Raw genomic sequence first — 11,827 nt, forward strand, 5'->3', positions numbered from 1 at the left:
TTTTTCTCCCGATGCACTCTCTCAGAATGCTCCAAGAGAGTTTAGCTTTCCAAGCCAGAAGATTCTCAGCACAGCCAAGTAGGCCTGGATTTGCTGTATTACAAATCTCTGTCTTAATCCCAAGAGACAATCTCAGCTTTATGACTGCGTACAGATCTGCTTCCTCTATTAAGAAGCTCTTTTTTCTAGAAGGCTCTAGCAGCCTCATCATTTTCTTTGTATCCTCTCAAACAACAACAAAAAAAAAAGAGAGAGAGAGAGAGAGAATCATCAGGTAAGATGCCTGTTCAATACACTTAAAATATCTCCATACTAAAATAATACAATTATTCCCAAACAGTATCCTCTCATTTACTTCTAAGTAGTCACAGATCTGTCACTGAGAGCTCTATATTTATTTATGACTAGTCAAAGTTTAACTTTTCCTGAGCATTTGTCCTTGGGGAATTAGCATGCAACGGGTAGACTGGAGATGAATATTCACTTCAAAAGTGGTCTCAATATCCTGGTAACCCTTTCTTTGGTGACTGCATCAAAAGGTAATACCATCCTGAAACAACATCTCAGAGCATCACTTTGAGGACATGCCAGGAGGGCAAATGGCCATACCCTTTGAAGTACTCTGCTCACAACTGTTCTTTATCCCAATATATTTGGCGTTACCTTCTGGTGAGTAAGGCAGCTGTTTTGGGCAGGGATGTAATAAGGTTGATTGCTGGGTTCTGACATTATAATCTGAAAGACAATGCTTTGAAATTCTTACTTACATTTTTATTTAAGTGTTTCATTTTACTATGTTTATGTATCTGTATCTATGGAGAAAGATACAATGAAGTGTGATTAAAAAAAAAAAAGGCCCTGGGTCAAAGGGCAGGGGCCTTAACTTTCCCACCTGTTAATGCAAATTATGAGACCTAACTCACGGGGATGATGTGTGTGTGTGACTGGGTGAAGTAACACGTGAAAGTGACTGGCAATAAGCCTCCACCACAGTGCACCACAAAAATTCATAACTTAAAAAAAATTTTTGCCATATATTTGAGTGGGTAATTATCTTTTGTGTCCTTTTTAGAGAAGTCATGTAGGGAAATCTGGCTTCAAGGATTGAAGAGCTTAGTTTTTTCCCATATTTGTCATGAATTCTTGGGCAATTCATAAGATAATGGGAAGGGGTTAAAAGATCTCTTTAAAATTCCAGCATTTCTTGAAATTTCCTAATACCATACACAAAGATAAACTTGAAATGGATTAAAGACCTAAACATAAGACCAGAAACTAAAAAACTCTTAGAGGAAAATATAGGCAGAACACTGTATGATATAAATCATAGCAAGGTTCTTTATGACCCACCTCCTGAAATAAAACAAAGAAAATAAAAACAAAGATAAAGAAGTGGGACCTAGTTAAACTTATAAGCTTTTGCACAGCAAAGGAAACTATAAGCAAGGTGAAAAGATAGCTCTCAGAATGGGAGAAAATAATAGCAAATGAAACAACTGACAAAGGATTAACTTCCAAAATATACAAGCAGTTCATACAATGCCAGAAAAACAAACAACCCAATCAAAAAGTGGCAAAAAACCTAAACAGACATTTCTCCAAAGAAGACACAGAGATGGCTAATAAACACATGAGATGCTCAACATCACTCATTATTAGAGAAATACAAATCAAAACTACAGTGAGATATCACCTCACATCAGTCAGAATGGCCATCATCAAAAAATCCACAAAGAACAAGTACTGGAGAGGATGTGGCAAAAAGGGAACATTCTTGCACTGCTGGTGGGAATGTGAATTGATACAGTCACTATAGAAGACAGTATGGAGATTCTTTAAAAAAAAAAAAAACTAGGCATAAAATCATCATACAACCCAGCAACAACACTTCTAGGCATATACCCTGAGGAAACCAAAATTGAAAAAGACAAAAAAAAAAAAAAAATTGAAAAAGACAGATGCACCTCAATGTTCACTGTAGCACTATTATTTACAACAGCTAGAACATGGAATGAATCCATGTTCTACATGTCCCTTGACAGACGAATGGATAAAGAAGCTGTGGTACACACACACACACACACACACACACACACACACAACAGAATACTACTCAGTCATTAAAAGAAATGCATTTGAGTCAGTTCTAATGATGTGATGAACCCAGAGCCTATTAGAGAGAGTGAAATAAGTCAGAAAGAGAAAAGCAAATATCATACATTAACACATAATACATTATGGAATCTATACAGATGGTACTGATGAGCCTATTTGCAGGGCAGTAATGGAGATGCAGACATAGAGAACAGACTTATGGACAAGGGCAGGGGAGCATAAGGAGAGGGTGAGATGAATGGAGAGAGTAGCATGGGAGTATATGCATTACCATATGTAAATAGACAGCCAATGGAGATTTGCTGTGCAACTCGGGGAACTCAAACTGGGACTCTGTAATAATCTAGAGGGGTGGGGAAGGGTGGGAGATGGGAGGGAGATTCAAGAGAGAGGGGACATATGTATACCTATGGTTTATTCATGTTGATGTATGACGGAAATCAAACCAATATTGTAAAGCAATCAATTAAACAAATAATTATAAAAATTTTTCTAGCATTTCTTGATTTCTTTCATATACTGGCTGTCAGCTCTGAATCTTCTCAAGCCCCGGCTAATTAGTTAATCAAAGCAATTAGCTGGTACACTAACTGGTAGTGATGCATCTGTAGAGTCCTCTGCTGATTATCTACCAGGAGTAAAAGAGTTATCCCACATTTTAAGAAAATGAATGAATATATGTATAAATGAAACAATGTTTTCATTGTTGCACGCTTTCTTGGTACTACATTAGAACTACATTCTGTCAACAGATTAAGGCTATATGACTTATGAGACACTAGATTCTGTGACTATTTTCATGTGTTATGGTTTCAGGCCCTCCACGCTGGTGGCTACCACATGGAAATATTAAGGTAATCTTCCTTCAAATTCCCTAGGAACGAAACTCTAATCTGAGTTTTGTTTGGAATTACTTAGAACTTTACTGAGGCAACTGATGTTCTTCAAGTTTCAGACACATGAAAGGGGCAGGCATGCTGTAGGTAGAGGAGCCCATAGATGAGTAATCCCAACCAGGACCCAAGCTGAGACTTGGTCACGGGTACACCACGGAACCCTCCGCAGTGCCTGGAAAATGCTTGTGGACACTGGCAGTTGCCAGGGGGCATGGCAGGTTCTTACATGCCCACAGATTTGAGCACTGCATGGTTTCTTCTCTGGAGGGGATTGCAGTTTGATTAAGAGTATGCTCCTAACTGCCCTATAAGTTGCAGAGAATGCCTAGAGGAGTGTGAATGGCAAACGCCAACTCTGAGATATAGACTGAGGATATGTGAAGGAACAGCCTATCTCTGAACAGAGCCTCAGATTCTGTTTCCAACTTGTATGAGGGCAAAGTGATGGAGGTACCTTTTTCATTTTCAGCTATGCTTCTGAGTACTGAATATACTGTGAGGTAAAATAAATGTTTACTAAATGGGGGAAACGGAGAAATGAAAGATTGTTTTGTTTTTTTTTGGTGTGGATTAGTGTTCCTGTACTCCTTCATTTTACAAGCTTTTTCACTTGAAGCTTTAGCCTCACTAGTAAATTTTAAATTTTACTTCTTAAAAAAAATGCATTCATGAGTTGCTGCTGCTGCTGCTGCTAAGTCACTTCAGTCATGTCCGACTCTGTGCAACCCCATAGACGGCAGCTCACCAGGCTCCCCTGTCCCTGGGATTCTCCAGGCAAGAACACTGGAGTGGGTTGCCATTTCCTTCTCCAATGTGTGAAAGTGAAGTCGTTCAGTCGTGTCCAACTCTTCATGACCCCATGGACTGCAGCCCACCAGGCTCCTCTGTCCATAGGATTTTCCAGGCAAGAGTACTGGAGTGGGGTGCCATTGCCTTCTCCGATTCATGAGTTGACTGGTGCCAAAGATGCTTTGAGGGCAGCTTAGCCTTCAGGGGGGACTTCCCTGGTGGCTCAGATGGTAAAGTGTTTGTCTACAATGCGGGAGACCCAGGTTCGATCCCTGGGTTGGAAAGATCCCTTAGAGAAGGAAATGGCAATCCACTCCAGTACTATTGCCTGGAAAATCCCATGGATAGAGGACCCTGGTAGGCTACAGTCCATGGGGTCGCAAAGAGTTGGACATGACTGAGCGACTTCACATTCATTCACATTCATTCATTAGCCTTCAGGGGACCCAGAGTGCTGAACCTGTCAGGGGCTATAACTCCAGCCAAAGAATCTGTAGAATCAGTCCAGGATTACACTTTAGTCTCACAGAGTTCAGTCTTAGAGTTTTCCTCTTCTGAAGGTTGCCAGTAAGAATAGTCCTTCACTTGTGCATCAATTTACAAACAAAAATAAACTTACTCATTCTTTCTTAGTTTCTTTAAGAAATATTTATCATCTGTGCTGTGCCCTAGGATACAATACTGAGGGAAAAAAAGACATATTCCCTTCTCTCATGAAGTTTACAAATAGCTAGAAAACAGAAAGAGAGGGACTGTTATTTGTAGTAAATTTTGTAAATAAAATAGGATGGTACAACAGAGAATATCTACTGAAAGTAGAGATACTACAGTCCACAATGTGATCAGTGAAGGCTTCTTGGGCATGGGGATATCAGATGTGACGGAGAAAAGGAGTCACCCAGGCAGAGAGCAGTGAGGAGCATTTACCTACTTGAGTCATTGGAGACTTGTGAGGTTGGAACAGAGTGAAGGAGTGGCTACATCGCACAACAGATGAATGCACAGTCTGCTCTCCATGAACAGGCTCATATTCTCTTTAAAACAGGAGGAATATATACATCCTACTGTAAAGAGGAAAAAAAAAGCTGTATTTACAGATGGTACTAGCTACTCTTGCTATTATTTGATTATATTCATTCTGTTTGAACTATTTTATATCTTATTCACTTTGCACATATTTAAGGGCAATGATTAAGTGCCAATATATGTGCTGCTCACATAAAGGTTAGTCTAATCAGACACAGACTTAACTGTTATGGACTTACAGTTCTTTGCGGTGTGCAGTTAGTCAAATAATTATACAAATGCTTTATTGTACACTGATTAGAGGTATTAAAGAGAATGGAAAGTTGGAATTGTATTTTGAGAAATATCTCTGAGAAAGTAGGTCATAACCTGAGCTCTGAAGGTAGAATAACTCATGTTCTTGTTTGGTTGTGTCTGACTCTTTGCAACCCCATGGACTGTAGCCTACCAGGCTCCTTTGTTGATGGGATTTCCCCAGGTAAGAATACTGGAGTGGGTTGCCATTTCCTTCTCCGAGGGATCTTCCCAACCCAGGGATCTAACCTGCATCTCCTGAATTTGTGGGCAAATTCCTTACCAATGAGCCACCTGGGAAGCCCTAGAATCAGTTTAGGTTCAAGGAAAAAGAGAATACATTTGATGGGGTGGTTGTGACAAACCACAAAACTCTGAGATGGAGGGGCTATGGAGCATTTGAAGCAAAAAAACAGGGGAATAGCAAAGAGCAAGGTGGTATAAAGCAAGGTTGGAAAAGTCAGGAGGTGACAGATCACATAGGGTCTTTCAGCCCATAAGAAGAAGAAATTCTTTATGTGCAGCGAAATGCAATTAAAAGAGCTTAATGACAGGATTCTGTATGCAGGTCAAGAAGCAACAGTTAGAACCAGACATGGAACAACAGACTGGTTCCAAATTGGAAAAAGAGTACATCAAGGCTGTATATTGTCACCCTGCTTACTTAACTTGTATGCAGAGTACATCATGAGAAATGCTGGGCTGGAAGAAACACAAGCTGGAATCAAGATTTCTGGGAGAAATATCAATAACCTCAGATATGCAGATGACACCACACTTATGACAGAAAGCAAAGAAGAACTAAAAAGCCTCTTGATGAAAGTGAAAGAGAAGAGTGAAAAAGTTGGCTTTAAACTCAACATTCAGAAAACTAAGATCATGGCATCTGGTCCCATCACTTTATGGCAAATAGATGGGAAAACAATGGAAACAGTGACAGACTTTATTTTGGGGGCTCCAAAATCACTGCAGATGGTGACTGCAGTCATGAAATTAAAAGACATTTGCTTCTTGGAAGGAAAGTTATGACCAACCTAGATAGCATATTAAAAAGCAGAGACATTACTTTGTCAACAAAGGTCTGTCTTGTCAAGGCTATGGTTTTTCTAGTAGTCATGTATGGATGTGAGAGCTGCACCATAAAGAAAGCTGAGTACCAAAGAACTGATGCTTTTGAACTGTGGTGTTGGAGAAGACTCTTGAGAGTACCTTGGACTGCAAGGAGATCAAACCAGTCCATCCTAAAGGAAATCAGTCCTGAATATTCATTGGAAGGACTGATGCTAAAGCTGAAACTCCAATACTTTGGGCACCTGATATGAAGAACTGACTCATTAGAAAAGACCCTGATACTAGGCAAGATTGAAGGCAAAAGGAGAAGGGATGACAGAGGATGAGATGGTTGGGTGGCATCACCAATTCGAAGGACATGAGTTTGAGCAAGCTGCAGAAGTTGGTAATGGACAGGGAAGCCTGGCATGCTGCAGTCCATTGGGTTGCAAAGAGTCGGACATGACTGAGCAACTGAACTGAACTGAGAAGCTAAATTTCCCAAATCTGTCCTGTTTACACACACTTTCGTTTCCCAGTAGAACACAGCAGGCGTCCTTTCTCTGTTCCTTTCAGGAGATCCTGACAAGGAGGGCATTGCGTTGTTAGCTGAAAGGACATACCTGGTTTGTCCACATGCTTTGCGAAAGTGGAGCTGGAGAGCTGCTGTCAGACTGGGTTATGATCCCACGTTTGAATTTTCCTAGTAAAGTCCAGAGGTCTCTATGAGTGTGATTCTAATTGTATCATTCTTTTCAACTCAATTTCAGGTGAAATGTCCATATAAGAAAGTAGACTTCAGTTGGTTCCAGGGAACAGTGAATCCCTGCCCTGGTTTATATCAACCTATCTGTGGCAACAATTTGATAACCTATGACAACCCATGCATCTTGTGTGTTGAGAGTATGTGAGTACTACTGGGAGAAAAGAACAACAAAAAAGCTTAGTCCAAGGCAATTACTATCAACCTCTTCTACAAAGTACAACAGCTATGAAGCCAGGAATTTGCTCCAGTATGCTCAGATAATAATCAGCCCCTATTCAGGAGAACACGTGGTAACACAAAGCACACTTGAGTAGAAAGCAGACTCACTGTACTCAGGAGTGTTTGCTGGGCTCTTCTCTCAGCCCTCACATTCCCATAAACCAACTGATAGATTTATTCTCACTTGAAGCTTCAAATATCCCTTTGAGTCCTTGAAATTCTTTGGTTTTAAGATAAGTTGTAGTTTCCTTCTTTCAGATATCTTCAACCTCATGTGTCTGAAATTCTGAGCTAGGATAAGGTGACCATAAAGTTTGGGTCCTTTGGTAAAGAGTCAGTGTTTAGTCTTTGGATTTATGGGACATGATTATCAGTGATTAGACTCTGAGTTCTCATAAAACGTGGGGCTTCAGAATTGATCTCTGTATAAGACAGTCCAGTTTTCATGGAGAAAAACTCTTCCCATGGCATGAGACTGGAGGCCTCTATTCAATAATAATTTTGCAATTTTCACAAAGGGCAACGGCAGGAATATGTAAACTCTAGGCCATGAGGAATTCAGCCAAAGTGTAAGAGTATTGATAGAATAAGTTGAATGATATGCCTCATATATTACAAGCTCAGGCCTGATTAAATAACTTATTTTCAGAGAGATTATAGTATAGGGCATAATATCTTCAGTGGCATCTAGCATGATGGGAAGATAACAGAGTAGGGAATCCAATAACCTGGATTTTGTCTATAGTCAATATCCTTTATGCTTTCAGTTTCCTCAAATATAAAATAAGGGTGACATATAATTTTACAAGTATTTTTGTAGTTCTGAAAATTATATTAATAAAATACTTATTCTGATTCTTTCTTTAGGAAATCTCAGGGGAAAATTAGATTTCTACATGATGGACAATGTGAGCTGAGTGGACTTGGAAGTGAAAAGAAGAACTTTCATTTTCTTTCCATTGAGAAAATCCTTCTCCTCCACCTCACCCCTCCTTGCATGTGTTCTTAGTGACAGAAAACTGCCCCACTGAGCTTATATCAGGTAGTTAGAGTCCTTCTTTAGACTTCTCCCCTCATTGATTCATTGCCTTTCATATTCGCCCTAATAAACAAACATTACTGAAAGTCTCATTTAACTTGGGGGCCAGATCTGTGTCTCAAGTCTCAGAAGTAGAACACAATGAACATTTGAGCCAAAGGTCAATAACAAACAGAGCTTAATCAGATCTCTGATACTGTAAACCATGGAGTAATCTATGTGAAGGCTCCTGGTTGTTTCCCAAGAACACAACAGAAATTTCTTCCATATTCCTTTGGCATTAAAAAAAATTAATAGGAAATATGGGGTGTTGTGCTCGTCATGGCCATTCCTGTTACCTCCTTTCCATATTAAACAATCTCACTTTCAGACTCAGCCTTGAAGCAGAGTCATTCATGCACGTCTGGCTTAGGTAGACAGGGCCCTACAATTTCACCACCCCTCTCTTTTCTTCATAGAAGGAGGTCTACATTAATAGTATCCATTGGTCTTTTCTTAAGTTCATTGGTCTTTGATCTTAAGAAAAAGATCATTGGTCTTTTTCTTAAGTTCTCTTGACACATTTTAACCTCTGAAACATATGGGGACATTGTTCTTTGGGTTCAATCCTTTTTCTCTCTCTATCTGCCTCTCTCTCTTTCACACAGACACACATACACACTTAATACAGAAAAAAAGACTAATATACACTCTCTTTCCCTCAGCAGCTCGCTCCCTATTGGCCTGGGAAACAGTATCGCTTTTGATTCTGAACATCCTATAAGATTATTATCAGATTATTTATATGTTCTGTTGGCTCTCTGACCTTAACTACCATGCTGATTAGATGGGGACACGTGGATCCAGTAAAAAGGAAGCAATCACCTTAGGCCTGTCATCTTTAAAATAGGAAAAGCAAACAGCTCTGGGAAAAATAAGAGAGTCTCTACCTTTACAGAGTATCAGTGTCCACTGCTCTGACTCCTGGGCTATACAGGAACACCAAGAACTCCAGGTAGGATTATTTCCCAACATTATTGCTTTGATTTCATGTTCATAAATCTTTTCTTCTGTAGTCATTGATCTGCAATTAATGCCATTCAGTAGCTTTTTCATCTCATTTTAATTTTTTTCATCTCATTTTAATTTTTTTATCTCATTTTAATTTTTATCTCTACAAGTTTGATTTATATCTTCCATGTTTATAACTTTTAAAATATCTGGTATGCAGTTACAATAACTGTTTTTATGACTTTATCTTCTAATTCTATTATCTGTGTCCATTTTGAGTTGGCTACTTCTCTTCTTGTTATAGGTAATATTTTAGGATACTAGATATTATGAATTTTACATTGCTTGGTTCTGAACACTTTGGTATTTTTAGAATTATTATTGAGCTTTGTATGAGATATAGCTCAGTTGCTTGGAAATACTAAGATCCTCTGAAATTTTGCTTTTTAGAGTTAGATGGGTCAGTGCAGTATTCATTAAGTGGGCTAATTACTTCTCATTACTGAGGCAAGACACTGTGGAGGACTCTACTCGAGGCACGGTGGATTATAAGGCTTTCTGGTCTGGCCAATAGGAACAAGCACCATTACCAGCCCTGAATGAGACCAGGCTCTGATATCACTAATCCTCTCTGGCAGTTATTTCTTAGCCCTGGGTAGTTTCCTCACACACAAGCACACATCAGTAATCTGATGTGCTTTCTGTCCGACTCTCCAGGGCTGTGGTCCCACAAGCTACAGCCAATCTGGTCTCTCTCCTCTCTGCTCTATCTTCCCAATTCAGGTAACCCACCTGCCCTATCAGAGTCCCTCTTTCCTCTCCCTAAGATCTCTCACAGTGCAGAAACCAAGGCCAACCACAGGGCTTGCCGTATTTGTTTCCTATCTCCCAAGTTTCAGCACTCTTCTTTGCCTGACTAGACAGTGTCGTTGTTTCATATATTTTGTCTAATTTTTTGTCTTTTCAGGTAGACAGTATAACTGGTTTCTCTTAGTCTATATTATCTGAAAGTAGAAGTCAGGTTTATTTTTATCTTCATGTTTTAATCGGAAACCTTCTAAAGCCTAGAATACAATGTCATTATTTTACTTTTTCTAAGGACCCTGAAGCATAAGTTTGTCCTCTGCAATAATACAATTCCCCCCACACCCCAGTAAATAATACATTTACTTAAATTTGCTACATACAACAGCAAAAAAAACTTCCGTAATAGTATTTTTTTCTGTCATTTGATAGTAGACATTTTCAAAAAAAAATTAAAGAAGCTCAGCGTATTTATCTAAATATAAGACTTCCCTCCTTTCAGGGTAAGCCCTAAAAGATGATGATTTCCATAAATACTCTACTATTGTCAACATGAAAGGGTCTTCCTTGCATTGACAACCACTGTCTGTGTTATTTTGCTTGCCCTCTCTGGAAAGTGTTTTGAATTTTGACCTTCTTCTATATGGTTCCCTTATTTTTTATCCTCTAATTGTTGGTCATCCTTGCTATCTTCTCACCTATCCCCACTTCCTCTGTTTGATGATCTCCATTGCCAATATAATTATTGCTCACATATTCATACCATGAGACTGTATCCATTTTCTTGGTATCATATACTAACATCTTAATTTCACTGGCTCAGAATTTTTAAAATCAATCTATCTAATATAAGTGCTATTTTTTTCTTTCTAAAAGTGATATTCCATATGCTTCGAGTCACTGAAAGTTAATGTTACTACTCAAGTCCTTTCTCACTTGAACTCAGTTTCAATATATAATTTGTTTAGTCCTTATTTCATCTTAAGTATAAATTAAACCCATAAACTAAATGCATATATTTAGTCCAAGTATTCAAAATGTTTCATGAGTTACTTTTATATTCTTATAACTATTACCTCAGCCTCCATCCTGTTCTCCTATCCATAGTCCTGCCTCTATTTTATAATGATTTAAACATGACCTGTTTTAAAAAGCACTATTTTTGTGAGTTATAATACAAACATCTTAGTATGACTTATAAGACACTTTTTTCATCTGCTAAAGGCACTGTATACCCAACTTGGAGGACTTTGTTAACAAACTCTATTTGCCCATAAAGTGAAGTCGCTCAGACGTGTCCGACTCTTTGCGACCCCATGGACTGCAACTCACCAGGCTCCTCCGTCCATGGGATTCTCCAGGCAAGAATACTGGAGTGGGTTGCCATTTCCTTCTCCAGGGGAATCTTCTGGACGCAGGGATCAAACCCAGGTCTCCCATATTGCAGGCAGACGCTTTAACCTCTGAGCCACCGGGGAAGCTCTGGTGGCACCTTATTTGCCCATAAGGTGGCAGTAAAACACTGCTGTTTAAATCAACAACTTTGATGAGACCTGGACTTCCTTAGTGGCTCAGACAGTAAAGCGTCTGTCTACAATGCGGGAGACCTGGGTTCAAACCCTGGATAGGGAAGATCCCCTGGAGAAGGAAATGGCAACCCACTCTAGTACTCTTGCTTGGAAAATCCCATGGACAGAGGAGCCTGGTAGGCTACAGTCTACAGGGTCGCAAAAAGTCAGACACGACTGAGTGACTTCACTTCTTCACTTCATGGCCAATGCATCGCATACCAATAATGTGATTTAGTGGCAAGTTACTAATGCTCAATCAGCTACATAC

General features: G+C 39.3%; 1 protein-coding gene across 1 annotated transcript; it reads left to right on the forward strand.

Moving 5' to 3' along the window:
• Positions 1-6,940: 6,940 nt before the first annotated feature.
• On the forward strand, positions 6,941-8,063 carry LOC133244086 (serine protease inhibitor Kazal-type 14-like; the record flags this gene model as incomplete). Its single annotated transcript, XM_061410764.1, has 2 exons — positions 6,941-7,077; positions 8,023-8,063. Coding segments are annotated over 2 exons (178 nt in total), but the record flags the coding sequence as incomplete, so codon positions are not given.
• Between the last annotated feature and the right edge of the window lie 3,764 nt (positions 8,064-11,827).

Source organism: Bos javanicus, unplaced genomic scaffold, assembly GCF_032452875.1.
Source record: "Bos javanicus breed banteng unplaced genomic scaffold, ARS-OSU_banteng_1.0 tig00000037_1, whole genome shotgun sequence".
Lineage (NCBI taxonomy): Eukaryota > Metazoa > Chordata > Mammalia > Artiodactyla > Bovidae > Bos > Bos javanicus.